Genomic DNA, 17,688 nt, shown 5'->3' on the forward strand with positions numbered 1-17,688 from the left:
GAAACATTCCAAAAGACAGGGGTGGGGCTAATTCCGTTGGGGGCCGTTATTGTAACAATTCTCCACAAAGTCCATACGGTGGGTCAGCATGTCCCACACATGCACCTAGAGACCAATGAGTTATGGCCTCACTCTTGGCAACAATCTGGTGCCTGCCAACTTGTTTCTAACTCCGTGCTCAGCCAGTCCAGCTCCAAAGCTCTGCCCGTTGGCTGTGTCTTTGGTTTGGGGCCCTGTGTATGCTCTTTGGCCTTGCTGCTGCATCTGAAGACTTTGATTTGGATTATCTTTTAAACTTTTTTTTAACGTTTATTTATTTATTTTTGAGAGTGTGTGTGAGCAGGAGAGGGGCAGAGAAAGAAGGAGACAGAGAACCTCAAGCAGGCTCCGTGCTGTCAGCCCAGGGCCCAATGAAGGGCTTGAACCTCTGAACAGTGAGTTCATAACCTGAGCCAAAAACAAGAGTCAGATGGTTAACTGACTGGGTGACCTAGGCACCCCTGGATTATCTCCTAGCCTTCCTGCTCCTGACCGCACCCTACTCTGCTTCCTGGAACTCCCAGCCCAGCCCAGCACCCTCAGCTGCACCTTTAGCTGACCTGCTGTCTCCCCTGGGGAAGTTTATATACCACCAGAGGATTCTCTTGACCAATTCCAGAAAAACTGCTTAATGCATCTGAAAGTACAAAATATCTCTTTTCCCTTTTATTCACCCCAAACTAATAAGCTCCAATAATGCAGGCCTTTGAGAAATTCCACAATTTGTGTTCCACATTTTAGTCACTTTGTGTGTGTGTGTGTTTGTTTTTGTTTTGTTTGGTTTTGGTTTTTTGGTCTCTCACACATGTCCTTTAGAACTCATGAATTATTAACTCTTTTGCACTGTTGGTGGGAATGCAAACTGGTGCAGCTGCTCTGGAAAACAGTATCGAGGTTCCTCAAAAAACTAAAAATAGAATTACCCTATGACCCAGCAATAGCACTACTAGGAATTTATCCAAAGGATACAGGAGTGCTGATTCATAGGGGCACATGTACCCCAATGTTTATTAACAGCGCTATCAACAATAACCAAATTACGGAAAGAGCCCAAATGTCCATCCACTGATGAATGGATAAAGAAGATGTGGTTTATATACACAATGGAATACTACTTGGCAATGAGAAAGAATGAAATCCTGCCATTTGCAACAGCGTGGGTGGAACTGGAGGGTATTATGCTAAGTGAAATAAATCAGTCAGAGAAAGACAGATACATGTTTTCACACACATGTGGAATTTGAGAAACTTAACAGAAGACCGTGGGGGAAGGGAAGGGGAAAAAATAGTTTCAAACAGAGAGGGAGGCAAACCATAAGAGACTCTTAAATACAGAGAACAAACTGAGGGTTGATAGGGGAGGGGCGGGGGAGAGGAGAAAATGGGTGATGGGCATTGAGGAGGGCACTTGTTGGGATGGGCACTGGGTGTTGTATGTAAGTGATGAATCATAGGGATCTACTCCCAAAGCCACGAGCACACTGTGCACACTGTAAGCTAACTTGACAATAAATTATATTAAAAAAAAAAAAGGAATCTCAATCAAGTAAGAAGACACTGACTCCTATAACTAAACAGCAGTCCAGAGTCTAAGGGGAAAAAAAGTCAATAGAAAATCTTGTGCAGCCAATGGATTCTAAGAGACATATTCAGTTCTATGTTTCTGTTGTTCTTAAAAATCCCTGCATTGCATTCTATTTTGTGCTCTTTAACTTCTCAATAAAGTACAACTAGACTTTAAAAAAAAAAAGAACTCATGAATTATTGAGAATATAAACGTATGATATTGTCATTGATAAGGGCTACAAAAGGAAAAGATAATACCAATAAGACCAATATACAAACCCAGGATGGTTTGGGTAGGCTGTGAAAAGTTACATGAATCATATTTGCCTAATTGAATCATTTTTTTTAAAGAAATATCTTTTCAACTTTTTTTTTTAATTTTTTTCAACGTTTATTTATTTTTGAGACAGAGAGAGACAGAGCATGAACGGGGGAGGGGCAGAGAGAGAGGGAGACACAGAATCGGAAACAGTCTCCAGGCTCTGAGCCATCAGCCCAGAGCCTGACGCGGGGCTCGAACTCACGGACTGCGAGATCGTGACCTGGCTGAAGTCGGATGCTTAACCGACTGCGCCACCCAGGCGCCCCTCTTTTCAACTTTTTAAATTTTTTTTTTTTCAACGTTTATTTATTTTTGGGACAGAGAGAGACAGAGCATGAACGGGGGAGGGGCAGAGAGAGAGGGAGACACAGAATCGGAAACAGGCTCCAGGCTCTGAGCCATCAGCCCAGAGCCCGACGCGGGGCTCGAACTCACGGACCGCGAGATCGTGACCTGGCTGAAGTCGGACGCTTAACCGACTGCGCCACCCAGGCGCCCCGCTTTTCAACTTTTTAAACATTAGTTTATTATTGAGGGACAGAGAGAGACAGAGAATGAGCAGGGGAGGGGCCAAGAGATGGGGAGACACAGAATCCGAAGCAGGCTCCAGGCTCTGAGCTGTCAGCACAGAGCCTGACGCGGGGCTCGAACTCACAAACCACAAGATCATGACCTGGGCTGAAGTTGGACACTCAACCAACAGAGCCACCCAGGAGTGCCCCGAATCGTATTTTTTGATGTAGTAGCAGGACTAGCTGCCTAAGGACCCTCAGAGAGCTGTAAGGCAGAGCATAGAATTATTTGATAATAGGGCACCTGGGCGGCTCAGTCGGTTAAGCATCCGACTTCGGCTCAGGTCATGATCTTGCGGTTTAGTGAGTTCGAACCCCACCTCGGGTTCTGTGCTGACAGCCTGGAGCCTGCTTCTGATTCTGTCTCCCTCTCTCTCTGTCTCTCCCCCACTTGCACTCCGTCTCTCCCTCTCTCTCTCAAAAATAAACATTAAAAAAATTTTTAAGAATTATTTGGTAATAAAATTTGGATTTTATGTAAACCAAGTGTTTGTAAGGGGCAGCGTTTTGGTAAAGATACTGCCGATTGTTAAAATGATTCCAGTGCTTTAAGACGTATTAAGTTAAAAAACATAAAGAACAGGACAATTGCATAGTCAAGTGCTTTTTTTTTGTATAAAGGAGAGAGAGAGAATATATATACTGTAACATAACGTAACACAATATAACATAAGTGTGTGTGTTTCTGCATGGGTACACCTGTCTCCTTTCTTTGGAGATATCTGTAAGAAGCCAGTAATAGCGACTCTTAGGGTAAAAAATGGGTATCTGACCGCAGGATAGAAGGGAGATTTTTCAACTTATCCTTTGCCCCTTTTGAATTTTGTACCAAAAATAAATCAATACTGTGGGAGCAGGCATTGCCTGGGGGCGGGACATGAGGGAGCCCTCTCGGGTGCTAGAAGTGGGTCCTGGGCCTTGGTCTGAGTGGTGATTATGTGCGTGAACACATGTGGAAAGTCATCAGTCCATACACTTAAGATCCGTGCGCTTTACTGTAAGTTGTATTTCCAAGAAAGTGATGTATTTTCATGAAAAAAAAAATGAAATATATTAAAAATGATTTTTAAAAGACAAATAAATGATTTTTTTTCAAAGACCAGGATTTATTGCCTTGTTTCACAAAAGTAGATGTGTTTCTGGAAAGTTTCCTTATGCCAGTTTCTATAAAACAAATTATAATTTCCAACTGGTTTCTACCATAATGTCTAAGATGTGCTCGTGGACTTCATTCCAGGGCTGGTCTTGATGTGAGGTTAAGTGCCTGCTGGAGTGAACCCTCCGCCCTCTGAGACTGTGCTCAATGGTCGTGGGAGAGAGGACAGGTGATGAGTCTCCCTGAAAAGCCTGGGAAATAGGGGCACAGCAGAGAATAAAGGAGGAGAAGTCACTCCCCGAGCACCTCCGCCTCCCAGAAGGAGCTTACTGGGCGCCACACGCACTGGGCCCACTGAGGCACAGAGCCCTTCCGAGAAGCCAGAGAGAACATGAAAATGGGAAAAGAGAACCATATGCTAATCGTCCACTCATGTCCTCAGCCCTTTACGGCCTTTGAAGCCCTTTTACACCCATGATATCTTTTGACCCCGAAACAAGCCCATTAATGCGCAGTGCACGTGTTGGTCATCCTGTTTTATGAATGAGGAAGGAAGCTGGGGCCTGCAGAGTGAAGTCACAAGGGGGTGACGGAACCAGGACTCAACATCATGTTTTTAAAATTCGAAATCCGATGTGTCTCTTGCTGCTTCCCAGAGAGGTCACAGAGCCTCTACGACCAGTTCTGCTTCCCCACCGTGTGATGTGGGGCAAGTGGCCGAATCTCTCTGTGCCTCCTTATTCTCGTCTGTACAATGGACCCGTGTAAGGATTAAATGAGCTGATGCGTGAAAAGCACACAGTAAGTGCTCTTTAAACGTTAGCTCTTGGAAGGGCGCCTGGGTGGCTCAGTCGGTTAAGCGTCCAACTTCAGCTCAGGTCATGATCTCACGGTCCAGGAGTTCGAGCCCCGCGTCGGGCTCTGGGCTGACGGCTCGGAGCCTGGAGCCTGCTTCGGATTCTGTGTCTCCCCCTCTCTCCGCCCCTCCCCCACTCACACTCTGTCTCTGTGTCTCAAAAAATGAATAATGATCGGGCATCTGGGCCACCCTTGAGGGCTGTAAGCTCAAGACACGGGCAGGTGGGCTCAGGGTGCCAGGCTGGGTGTCCCATGGCGAAAATGAACAGCCAGCTCTTTTTTCAGGGGGCGGAGGGGTGAGAGGGGCCGATTTGCCGATTTCCATGGTGAGTTCTCCCACTGTGACCAGTTTCAGAGAGGAGCGGGGTCCTGGGGTCCAGCCATGGGAGAGAGGCAGGCAGCAGTAAGGAAAAGGCCAAGGGATGAGGCCACAGAGTTAGGAGCATCTCGTCCTGGGCCCTGAGAGAGTCCACAGGAGTGCCACGTGGCCTTGCACACGTCATTTCACGTCTTTGACCTCCAGGCGCCTCAGTGGAAGAAAAAGAGCACGTGGCCTGACAGAGCTAGTGTGAATCCAGGCCAGAGGATAGGTTTTGAGCACTTGCTCAAAACATAAGAGAGTCCTAGAACTCTTTTATGAGAGTCTATAGAGCTCCCTCTGCCAAGTTCTGGGGTGTAGGGATGAATAAAAGAGGGTCAGTGCTGGGGAAGGGCAGGCGTGAAGGTTCTAGAACTGCATCAGTGTGGCCATAGCAACGATTAGTAAGTACAGTGACCGCCCTGCCGTATCTGAGCCACACAATTCATCCCAACGGTCCGAGGACGGACTGTGGGCCAGAGGCTGGGAAACATGGTGAACAAGAGACAAAGTCCCTGCCCTCCAGGAACTTACATTTTCAGCGGTGGAGATAGACACCAGTCTTAATGCAAACTGGATAGAGCAGTATAGCTTTGGTGTGATGGAAGGAGCGAAGCAGTGTCGAGAGATGACCGGCTCAGGAACCGGTCCTGCCCTTTCGGAGTGAGCTGTCTATCAGAATCACCACCAAGCTTTAAAAGTCTGATGCCACAGCCCCAGCCAAACTCAGGGCTTCTTATTTGAGCTTGCCCACTCCCAGCCTGGGCATTGGGAGTGTTTCAAAAGATTCCCAAGTGATTTTAATGACCTAGACACTGAGCTCCCTTAGAGCCAGGACTTTGATTTTTTTCAACTTTTTATCCCCGGATCCTCCATAAATACGGGCATCACAGCATAAGGAGGCAGACAGAGCAGGAGGAAAGAGCTGATACCTGTGAATGCCTGTAATAATCACGGGTGGCCCGTCACTGTTCTGAATGCCGGACACGTATCCATTCAGTTGACATGTCAGTCCCTAGAGAGATAGGACCATGGTTATCCCTCCTTTGACAGGTAAGGAAACCCCCACACGGAGTGGCGAAGCCTCGCCCAAGACAACACAGCCCGTAAGTGGCAGAGCTGTGTGGTGGCCCGGACCCATTAATCCCTGGGAGATACTGCCCCCTAGTGCTAGCTGGGGTCAGACTTTGGAATCCGGTGGGCCTGGGTCTGAACTTGAATACATTCGTTACTCCCCGGCTGGGTGACCACGGACAGGTTATTCAGTCTTGCTCATCCATAAAACGTGGTCGCTTGAAACAATGCCAAAAGGCCGTTATGGAATGAAGTGAGATGATGCGGGCCGAGTGCTTACCACATCATAAAATAATAACGCCAGCAATGACGAACACAGGCAGAAATGAATGAGTGAATGAATGAATGCCATTCCTGGAGCCCCAGCGTGCTGGCAGCAACGCCACCTCCTTGTGCCTGCGGAAGGGAGATTTCCCAGAAGGGGAGGCCTTCCAGGTGACTTGGGGTCCACCAGGCCCTCCAGAGATGCCATCACCCTGACACCCGTCAGCCTTCTCTCTTCCCTCTGAGTTTTCCCACCAGGGTGGGGGTGCATGGGCACCAGAGCTCCCAGACTGCTGGGGAACCTCCAGCTTTTTAGAGGTAGGGACCTTTCGCAGAAGAAATTCAAAGCCCTCGGAGGCTCTGCCGCCCGACAGCCAGAGCCTGGGATGCACAGTGTCAGCAAGTGAGGAATCCAGGGTGAAGAGATGCTGGGAGAGGTCAAGGGCTGCCCGGGTCACAGGGGGCCATTTGGGTTCCCAGGGGACAACCCTCTCAGTGTCCGTGGCTCTCCGGTGGGACCCCCGAGTTCTGCCAAGTCCAGGCCCTCCCCTACCCTCTGGTCCTTCCACTTTTCCATGACCCCACACTCGTTCGTGGCCTAACAAGTGATCCCCTTCTCACTGGGTGCTCCCAGGTAGTGCTTCCCTGAGGCCACTCAGCCCCTGGGCTCTGGCACTGATGTCTTAGCAACCCTGCGTAGCAGGTTGGGCCCCTGGAGAAGAACAGGTGAGTCTTCCTTTGTTCCTTCCTTTATGTTCCTCTTAACATGGGAAACCACTTTTGTCCTTGGGATTATAGAAGTGATATGCGATAGTGAAAAAAATCCAAATCCACAGAAGCACCTAAAGAAGAAAGCAAATCAACCACTCCTGCAGTATATTGGGTAGCCCTTAAGATGTTGCAGATATAAAACATCTCCATCCAAGCAGGACTGGAATGTTCCACTGCACAATGGTTGGGAATGCTGCCTCCGCTACCCCATGTTATGTGCCCACAAACAAATTATTCAACCAATGAAGCCGTGGTTTTCTCATCTGTAAAATGAGGATCCAAATTAGCACCTATTTCTAATATTATTCAGAATCAGGGGCGCCTGGGTGGCTCAGTCAGTTGAGCATCCGATTTCAGCTCAGGTCGTGATCTCAAGGTTGGTGGATTCGAGCCCCACATGGGTCTTTGGGCTGATGGGTGCGGAGCCTGCTTGGGATTCTCTGTCTGCCTCTCTCTCTGCCTCTCCCCCGCTCACACACTCTCTTTCTTTCTCAAAAACAAACATTAAAAAAAAAAAAAAAGGAGAAAACAGAAGAATCGAATGAAATAATCGCCTCCAAGGCCTTAGCACAGTGCTTGACACACAGTGAGCGTTTAAAAGTGTTCGATCCTTCTGTGGTTGTTCCTTGCTTAACGCATCCCGGCGGTCTTCCCAAGGCAGCACATTAACATTTAAGCCTTCCCTTCCAGCAGCCGCATGGTTCGCTGCATGGATACAGCAGTTTGAGTCCCTCTGGATGGGCATAAGTTTATGGGCAAAGGTCTCCCCATTTGGATGGGTTATTTCTGTAGTCCTCAGTTTGGGAGAACTATTGTAAATCATGTCCATGAATCTTGTCGCACTGGCCTGTCTCCTTGCGGTAGATTCTCAGAATTGTAAACCTAGGTCAAAAGGTTAAAATGTTGGGATGTGCAGGGCTCAGGACTTGGACCTCTTCCTTCCGTTTCATGCATGCTTTGATAGTCTTTTTTTTTTTTTTTTAAGTTTATTTACTTATTTTGAGAGAGAGAGAGAGAGGGGGGATGTGTGCACAAGCAGGGGGGCAGAAAGTAAGAGAGAGAATCCCAAGCATGTTCCGCGATGTCAGCGCAGATCCCAACTTGGGGCTCGAACTCACCAACTGTGAGATCATGACCTGAGCTGAAATCAAGAGTCGGACGCTCAACCGCCTGAGCCACTCAGGCGCCCCCGTTTGATGTACACTTTGACCCCCATCTCTGGGTTGACAGCTCCCACGTTTACATCCCCAGTCCAGACCTGGTACCCGGGCTCAGGCACGCCACCACTGGACGTGGCCAGGAGTGGGTGCCTCAGCTATGACTTGTCCACGTCAGAGATCTGATGTGCTGCTGCTCCCTGACCCGCCGCTTCCACGGTTTTCTGATCTCAGTCAACAGGAGCTCCGTCCTCCATGCTGTCAGGTCAGAGGTCTCACTCAGTGTCACCTTTGGCTCCTTCCGCCTCTCTTACCACGTTCACCCTGTGAGGGAATCTCTGCTCTACCTTCAGAATAAATCCAGAATCCAGTCCCTCCTCATCGCCTCTCTCACGGGGGGTTGGTGTCACAGCCTCTAAACTGTTTCCACCCTCCCCACATTCAGTCTGTCACAACAAGCAGCAGGGGGGAGTCTGTTAAATCAGATGCCCCGCCCTCTAACGACTCTCCATCTCACTCAGCCCTTGGAGGGCCCCCACATCTGCCTCCCCTGACCTCATCTTTAGTTTAGGGATGATCTGACTATGATCTGATGTCTTCTCTTAGTTCCTTCCTGCCCACTCTGCTCCAGACATCCTGACCTCCTCACTGTTCTTCACATGTGCCAGGCAGGCTCCCACCTCAGGACCTTGGCACTTGCTGTTCCTTCCACCCGGAATGCTCTTCCCTCTGATACCTGTGTGGCTCCCTTCCTTATTTCTTTCCTTAAGGATTTTTTTTTAATGTATTCTTAATGTTTATTTATTTTTGAGACAGAGAGAGGGAGAGAGAGAGAGAGAGAACACGATCAGGGGAGGGGCAGAGAGAGAGGGAGACACAGAATCTGAAGCAGCTTCCAGGCCTGAGCCGTCAGCACAGAGCCTGATGTGGGACTCAGACTCACAAACCACGAGATCATGACCTGAGCCGAAGTCAGATGCTTAACCGACTGAACCATCCAGGCATCCCTTCTTTGGTATTTTTTAAAGGTCCCCAAGTGATGCTAATGTACAGCCCAGGCTGAGAACCATACTGGTGACCAACAGTCCTGGGTTATCTGGGACTTTCCAGGTCTTAGCACTGTTAAGTCCTATGTCCCCAGCACCACCTCAGCCCTTGAGCAAACAGGGATGCTCAGTTACCCCCTCCCCAAAGGAACAAATCCACGTTTTCTGAATTCCAAGTCAAGACACACGGTCTGGGCACTGACGACTGCAAATCAGTCGTTTGTTTGTTTGTTAAAGTTTATTTATATTTTTAAGTAATCCCCACACCCAACATGGGGCTCAAATTTACGCCCCCGAGATCGAGGGTCGCATGCTCTACAGACTGAGCCAGCCAGGCGCCCCTGGAAATCAGCTATTTGAAAGATCAGCTTGGAACCGTGGATGACAGAGGCCGCAGGGTCAGCCGGGAGCCGGGCCAGACTCTGAAGGGGAGAGTCTTCACCCACAGTGGCCAGCTGTGGGTCAGTCAGACAGGTCCCCATCATCGGGCCTCCCGGGGCTCCAGCCGCTGGCCGCCAGCTCCATGGCCTTCACCCAGCGGTCCCTCAGCTCCTCGGTTTCAGCCTTGAAAGTGTAGAGCTGGCCTGACTGTTGCAGCTGGAAGAGCCGGGGGTCTGCCTGGGTCCCAGCAGTCACCTGGTAGCCCAGCAGCGGGATGGAGGTGTGAGCCCGCATGTCCTGGGAGGGGAGGAGAGAGCCATGGGCCGCCGTCTTTCTGTTCAGCCCCAATGCCTCAGACAGCCGATTTGAAGGCGATAGCCACATCCCCACCTCTCACTTCCGAAACACCCACGAAGCAGGTGGACTGCCGGGAGGGCATCCAGGAAGAAGAGGACTGGCTGCCCGCTGGACAGAGTCTGGGCCCAGCTCTGAAAGCCACTAACCCTGACGGGAGGGAAGCATGTCCTCACTGGGGCTCAGTTTCCTCCCGGGCACATGGGGCCAACAATACCCACCCCATACACACATGAACTGTGAGAAGGACAAGGTCTGGGAGGCGGGCGGTGGCATTACCTGAGGGGCAGCGTAGATGTAGAGGACGAGGGGGTCATCCTGGGGGATCACGCACCAACCCCGGGGGCCGCTCTTGCCCCACTTGTCCCCGACCAGCTGCAGGAAGCTGCACATTAGGCTCTGCTCCGACCCTGCCGCAGACCCTTTCTACAACCAGAGACGGAGGCTGTCAGGGAACAGAGCGCCCACTCTGTGACAGACGCTGGTTTGGGGGCTTTGACAATCACTATTTCGCAGCCTTGCGGCAACGCTGTAAGGAGGGGTTGCTCGTCCCTGAGCCTCAGAGAGGTCCCGTCGCGGGCCTGTGGTCACACAGCTGGCCGGTGGCAGGGCTGCGGTCCAAACCCGGCCAGCCGGAGTTTGGGGCAGGTGCCAGGAGGGGCTTCTCACCTGCAAGTTGCCCCAGGGAACAGAACGGGGGCCTGAGAAGGGAGTGGGCCTGTGGCCTAGCGGGCAGGGAAGGCACGAGCAGGGAGTGGGGAAAACTGGAAAGCGGGCAGAGGTCCACGGAAGGGAACCACCTTGAAACCTGGGAGCTGTGTTCAGCTGAAATGGGGGGAAGGGGTCTTCTCCCACCTCCCTGGGACGGTGGGATGTCAACCTGGCCTTCAACCAGGCAGAGGGGCAGTGGTGGCTAGTGTCTGGGCTGGGGAACATTGTGGCAGGAAGTGAACGCGGCTCGTGCCCCACAGGTGTCGACTGGCAGGGAGGGAGCAGCTTGGGGAGCACCTGTGGGTGTGGAGAGTGGCTCCACCAGCCCCAAGGCAGCAGAGAGAACATACGTGGCAGAGGCCAGACAGCTGGCTGGCTCCTAACTTGCTGGGTGACCTCGGATAAGCTGCCTCTCTGGGCCTGGGTCTCCATGGGACAGGTCCCTGAAGTCCCTTCCACTTAGAATGGAGTTTCCACTCTGCCTCTTTCCAGAAGTGGGACCCTGACCTGCAGCCTCAGTCTTCCCATCTGTGAAATGGGATCAGAGACACCGGCTCTCTTCACCTCCGGAGACTTCCGGGGCAGGGCATGGGCATACAGACAGGAACTGTGCGGAGAGGTCGTTGTGATTATTGGATGGGGCCAGAGGACAGGTGGAGAGTCCGGATGACAGCCTAGAGCCAAAGGTTGTTTCCGTTTGGTGACAGCTCTGTTTGCGGGGGAAGGGGAGGGGTGCCCAGGGGCAGAGAGGAGGATGGGAAATGTGAACGCAGCTGGCTTGTTCCTTCGCACTGAGGACGGTGCCAGCACGTGGCGGGCGCCTGCACACGGCTGCTGAGTGGAGATCCTTGGCCCTCACCTCCAGGATGCCCCGCCTCCTGTCCTCCTTGTCCTCGGGGAGCACGCTGCCGGTGAGGAAGGTGTAGCAGTGGAAGCAGACTCTGTTGGGCCTGTTGTCGTCGTATTTGAGCTCAGCCCGGTAGTCGGAGCACTTGGCACACACCACCTGGGGGGTGAGGCAGGGGAGGACCGCGTCTGTACCCCGGCCTGGGGGGCGGGGGCATGAGAGCAACCAGGGACAGGAGGAAGACAGAGCAAGCTTCGGGAGAGGGATGGAGGCAGAGACAGGTGGTCCCCTGTGCTGGCAGAAGCCCCGGGGCCTGGAGGCCACGGCACGGGGGAGGGGAGAGCTCAGGCTCTGGGCTCCCCCAGCCGGGGGCTCGAAGGCAGGTCCCCACTGCAGGTGCCTCTTGATTCCCCCTTCGTAAGGGCGGCTGTGAATCCCAGGGGCTTCCCTGCACACACGGCTGCACCTAATCGCTTCTGCAAGCTCTCTCTCCCCTCAGCATCTCACCTGGTTCTCCCACCGCCCCACCAGGTGGAAGCGCTGGGGCTGTCATCCCCTCCCGACAGCAGGGGACTTGCCGAGGGCCACTTGGCTGGCCCTCCACATACGGGACAGGTATTTAAAGCCCCATGGTTTAGCTTTAGGATTCGTGCACGTTTTGCATTCCACTCAATCCTAGAGTCAAGCATGTTTTCATAGAAAAATAATGGGCTGAGGGGCACCTGCGTGGCTCAGTTAAGCATCCGACTTCAGCTCAGGTCACATGATCTCACGGTTTGTGGGTTCGAGCCCCGCGTCGGGCTCTGTGCTGACAGCTCAGAGCCTGGAGCTTGCCTCGGATTCTGTGTCTCCCTCTCTCTCTGCCCCCCCACCCCGCCTGCTCACGCTCTGTCTCTCTCTCTCAAAAATAAATGAACATTAAAAAACTTAAAAAAAAAAAAAAAAAGATGAGCTGGTCGTTCTTGCCAGGAAGACCCAGCATGTGTACTCTGTGGAGCGGGGCCCGCCCCGAGCCCAGCCCAGAGAAAGCCCCCAGACAGGCCAATGTGGGTCATGCTGGGGAGGCCAGGAGAAAGAGGCATGACAAGACTCAGAGAGAAACATGGGTGCTGCGGGATGTAACTTCCAGGAAGACTGGGGTGTCACGCTGAGCCCGGGATGTGGGATTGGAAGCGGGGGCCAAAACACAGAGATGAGGGGGCTCGTCTGGGTGCCCAGCACAGCATGTGGCCCGGGAGGGACCCACAGAAAGCCTGGTCCGCCCCACCCTCACCAGGATTCCCGTCTGGCAGGTGGGGAGACAGAAACTGGGCGCCCAAACCACTGAAAGAATGACTCACAGAATACAAAGGTAGGTGCGGGCAAGGGAAACGCTGAAATTGGGCCAAGGGGCTCTCACGTAGTCCCACACGGGGGGGCTTCAACGACCTTGGGAGTATTTTAATTTATTGAGATTTAAAGTGTTTACACGGTTAGTGTGTATTTATTGTCTCCTCCACCGGCTTTTTATTTTGAAAAACTTCAAACCTACAGACAAATTGAAAGAATAGCATAGGATACTGCCCCCATCACACTCACCAACTGCTAACATTTTTGCCACATTTGCTTTATCTCTCCCTCTCTATCCATGTATTTTTTTCCCTGAATCGTCTGAGTGCAAATTACAGTCCTCATGACACCGCACCCTCAAATATGTAGCTGGCATCTCCTAAAAACAAGGGCATTTTCCTGCCTATTCATAACGTCATGATCATACTTGGGAAATTTAGCATCGATACAATATTACTATCTATAGATGGCTCGTGACCAAATTTCCCTGACGTTCCCCAGAACGACCTCTGTGGCTAGTTTTGTTTTTCCCATCCACAATCCAATTAAGGATTATACATTTCTTTTTTTTTTTTTTTGGTCAGAATGTTGTCTTTCTTCCATGTGCCTTGAAGGCAGGTACATAGGTATTGTTATTCTTTGTGCCTCTTTGCATTTCTTAACTATTTTTAATAATTTTTGAGGAAGTACTTACAAAGTCGCAAGTGTGAATTGACCCGACCCTTCTTTACAGACGTGAGTCACCAAGAACAGTAGCTAATCCCCAGATCCTGTCCATTAGGTTCTGATACAACTTGTCACTTACATCTGAACACAGGTGTGTTCCCAGTCCTAGAGATTTCCTTTGTGTCCCAATTGCCATTTAAATACATTTTGGGGACACCTCCCTGACTGGCCCCAACCTGCCAGGCTGGTCTCCTGTCCCCTGGAGGTCATTAAAGACTGAGGTTGTAAAGGGCTTCTCTGTTTGCAGAGTAAATGGAGGGGGTTGTGATGTCAACAGAGAACAGCTCAAGTACAGCAGGTGCTTAAAAAGCCAAGCAAAATTTGTCTCTGATAACCCTGCCGGAGCTGGTAAGAGAGTGGACAGGTTCCTCCCTCAATCAGCTGGTGGTTGCTCCTCTGAGTGAGCCCCTCCTGAACTGCTGAGGAAGGAAAGGAGGAGAAGGAGAGGGAAGGCACTGAACCTTCTTTGTTGAGTCCTCACCACCCTGGAGGTAGGTGTTACAATCCGCACGGTACGAGTGAGGAAACTGAGGCACGGTGAGGAACAGAACTGACCAGGGGCTGGAGCACCGAGGGCTTGCCAGGAGAGGAGGGGACAGTTAGCCAGGGTCGGTTAAGAAGACAGGAAAGACAGGCATGGGGCTGATGAGGTGGTGGGCGCAAGGCCCGCGAGGGGCTGAGGGGTGTGGACCCCCCACCTGGAACGGGAACCCATTTCCCGGTGCTGGGTCTGGGTTCTCGGGAAATGGTGGTACAAACAGGAGCTGGCAGGGCCAGCTTTGGGGAGTGTCTTGAGCACATTGTCTGGCCTCTCTGAGCCTCGTTTCCCCATCTGCAGAACGGGGATGACGAGCCCCTGGTTCACGGGTGGGCACCGGGAGGTCCACTCACATCCCTGGCTCAGAGTCGGCACCTGATGCCTCTGGGCTGCGTGGGTGGGAGCCCGCAGAGTTGGCGGGGAGGGGAGAGGGGCCCTGGGCCAGGGAGGGGAAGGCAGAGGAGGGACGGGTGGAGGCAGGGGTGATGGCGGGACGACTCACGTAGCCGCAGGCTCGGCAGTGGTGGCGGCGGCGCGTCAGGGCGTTGAAGGGCTCCTTGCAGCGCATGCACATGGTCACCATCTTGTCCCGGACCCACTGTGGCGCCCGGAGGCCCAGCTCCTCAGACTGCAGCTGTTGGGCAGTAGGGTGGGCACTCCGTGACCCCCTTCTGGCCTCTCCCTGGGGCCCTCTGGCCACCTGCTCGTGACCCCCTTCTGGCCTCGCCCTGGGGCCCTCTGGCCACCTGCTCGTGACCCCCTTCTGGCCACGCCCTGGACCCTCTGGCCACCTGCTCGTGACGCCCTTCTGGCCTCCCCCTGGACCCTCTGGCCACGCCCTGGGACCCTCTGGCCACCTGCTCGTGACCCCCTTCTGGCCACGCCTTGGACCCTCTGGCCACCTGCTCGTGACCCCCTTCTGGCCATGCCCTGGACCCTCTGGCCACCTGCTCGTGACCCCCTTCTGGCCTCCCCCTGGGACCCTCTAGCCACCTGCTCGTGACCCCCTTCTGGCCTCGCCCTGGGGCCCTCTGGCCACCTGCTCGTGGCAGGGGTCGCGTGTGCTGTGCTTCCCAGCAGCTTCCACATGAAGCTGACCGAACTGACAGACTATATGCTAGGTCAGTCACTATTACTCCCCCTTGACAGGTGAGGAAACTGAGGCCCAGAGAGGTCAAGGGACTCAGCAAAGACACCCAGGAAGCCAGAGTTCAGAACTCAGATTAGAAATCAAGTCACAGACACTCTCCCTCTCCCCCCACCCCCCACCTTCCCTTGGTCTTACATTCCTCAGGCACGTTCAACCCAGACCTGTACCACCCGACAGCCCGAGCTGCGTAGATGTGAAATCCTTCCTAGGGATAGTGGCATATAGAGGCTCCCAAAGGAATTTTTTGCTAATGGGAGAACCTTTGGCACTGAGTCTCTGATGTTTGGGGTGGGTGGGCTTTCCCTGGTCCCTTTGAATCACTCCTGGTGCGTGACACTCCCCTGCCCTCCGAGCCGGGCTGGGCAGAGCAAAGTGAGGGAATAAGCGTGTGTGAGGCTGGTGGCTCCAGTGAGGGATATGCAAAGGCTTCACTTACCTCCTGCTCCTGGGTGTCTCCCTCCGGGCCCTGGACCGCAGCCTTGAAGGTTTCGTTCCGCTTCTCAACTTGGTCAATGGCTGCTTGGCAGGCCTGAGGGGGCACGGGAGGTGGTTGGGTGGGGGGGGGGGGCAGGGAGGGCTTGCTCATCTGTCCATCCATCCACACCGCCAACAGACATTGCTGAAAGGCACTGGATTCTCAGCACACACTGGCTGACTCAAGGGAGGAGAGACTGTTAGCCCCAGGTGACAGATGTGAAAACTGAGGACATTAAGTGACTTACCCAAGGCCACCCAGGTAGGCAGGGAAAGGCAGCAAGATTTGAACCCAGATCTGATTTCTTTTTTTTTTTTTTAATTTTTTTTTAACGTTTTATTTATTTTTGAGACAGAGAGAGACAGAGCATGAACAGGGGAGGGGCAGAGAGAGAGGGAGACACAGAATCGGAAGCAGGCTCCAGGCTCCAGGCTCCGAGCCATCAGCCCAGAGCCCGACGCGGGGCTCGAACTCACGGACCGCGAGATCGTGACCTGAGCTGAAGTTGGACGTTTAACCGACTGAGCCACCCAGGCGCCCCCCAGATCTGATTTCAAACTACCACAGACCGACTCCTGAAGAAGCACAGGGAGCAGCTGGGCGCGCGCGCGCGCACACACACACACACACACACACACACACATACACCTGCCCCCCCACCATGAACATGTACACGCACACCCCACCCTCCCCCTCAGCCTGGGTGGGTAGTGTGGGGTCAGAATCCTAGGGGCCCTGGATCGTTCTGATACCTGCATCCAGGAAATCATTTCCTCCTGGGACCTGCTCGGAAAGTGAACACGGTGTTGAGAGGAGCCCCTCCCAGTTTTCCCGCCGGGCCCATCCCCCCACCCCCTCCCCGCCTACCGCGCTTGTAGCTCCAAGGTGCGCTGCTTCCCGGACACCAGGAAGGAGTGGGGGAACTCCGCATCGGTCAGCTCCCGCACCTGCTCGGCATTGGGAGGGAGAGGATTCGCTCAGGTTTGTCAGCCCCTGCCCCCCAGACACCGCGGCGTGGATGGAGGCGGATTGTGCCCAAGGGACGGTTCAAAATCGAGGGTCAGGCATCGCAACCTTGTCCAAGGCCTCCCTACACCCGCAGAACCAAGCAAAGGCACCCGCAGCCAGGCTGCACTCTGAGAACACGGGTGTCAAGGCTCCTGGAATTTTAGCCGCGGCTAAGTTGGCCCAGTGTGAGGTAGGAGTGACAGTTCCTCACAAGGGACTCACCAGAAACGCAAATTGGGTCATAAATTGGGTTTGGGGACACAGCTTTTTCAAGAGCAAACCTAAAGCCTAGAACAAGACCCTCTACCCCACACAGTGAAGGAAGACATTGGTTGCCCAATTCATAGAACCCAACAGACCCCCCACTTCTACTGCCTTTCACTGTCCCCTTGTCCCAGAACCCCACAGGTCCAAGGTCATTGTGAAGGCTGCCAGTCAGACAGCGCTATGTCCCGGCCACTGAGCTCAGGGCTTCTCCACACCTGTTCCCTTTTTATTCGCACAACTGCTGAACCCACTGATCCACCCTAGCACTTAGCCTCTACACGCCTCTCCAGGACAGCGACAGGCAGCGAGAGTCTTGCATAGCTGAATCTGGTCAGGCCTCTAGGCTCTCTGCCAGTTTACAGGAAATATGGGGGACCGCGGGACACGTTGATGACACCACAGGGGTGCAGTCGGCAAAATCCAGACTACGCAAAACGCTCCCAGGGAATGAGCTGGTTTCTTCAATTAACAAAGGAGAAAAAAGAGGAAAGGGATGTGTAATGGATTAGAAGGGATGTAAGAAACATATCACAAATGATTCAAACAGATCAGCAGTGAGAAGACATTTATGAGACAGTCAAGGAAAACCAAAGGATCTTAATATTATTAAATAATTATTATTCATTTGCCAGATGTGATAACAGTACCGTTGTCACCTTTTATGGCAAAAAAAAAAAAAAAAAAGACAGTCCTTTCTCTTTCAGACACGTACTGTGCTTATAGGTGAAATGATTATGCACCTGAGATTTGCTCTTAAATAATCCAGTGGAAAGCGGATT

General features: G+C 52.6%; 1 protein-coding gene across 6 annotated transcripts in view; it reads right to left on the reverse strand.

Annotated features, from left to right (window-relative positions):
• Positions 1–3,604: 3,604 nt before the first annotated feature.
• FGD2 (FYVE, RhoGEF and PH domain containing 2) overlaps positions 3,605–17,688 on the reverse strand; it is a 30,626-nt gene continuing 16,542 nt past the window's right edge. For 4 of the 6 annotated variants that reach the window (XM_047101558.1, XM_047101556.1, XM_047101560.1 and 1 more), the window contains 7 exons: positions 16,502–16,581; positions 16,387–16,417; positions 15,596–15,688; positions 14,512–14,643; positions 11,429–11,575; positions 10,138–10,284; positions 9,347–9,801 (listed from right to left, as the gene is read on the reverse strand). In XM_047101558.1, coding sequence (XP_046957514.1) covers positions 9,586–9,801; positions 10,138–10,284; positions 11,429–11,575; positions 14,512–14,643; positions 15,596–15,688; positions 16,387–16,417; positions 16,502–16,581 — 846 coding nt within the window. In that variant the 3' untranslated portion in view covers positions 9,347–9,585. The other 2 variants (XM_047101557.1, XM_047101559.1) reach the window with 2 other exon arrangements.

Source organism: Lynx rufus, unplaced genomic scaffold, assembly GCF_022079265.1.
Source record: "Lynx rufus isolate CCGP_SWC_20201006 ecotype Redwood Valley unplaced genomic scaffold, mLynRuf1.p SCAF_6, whole genome shotgun sequence".
Lineage (NCBI taxonomy): Eukaryota > Metazoa > Chordata > Mammalia > Carnivora > Felidae > Lynx > Lynx rufus.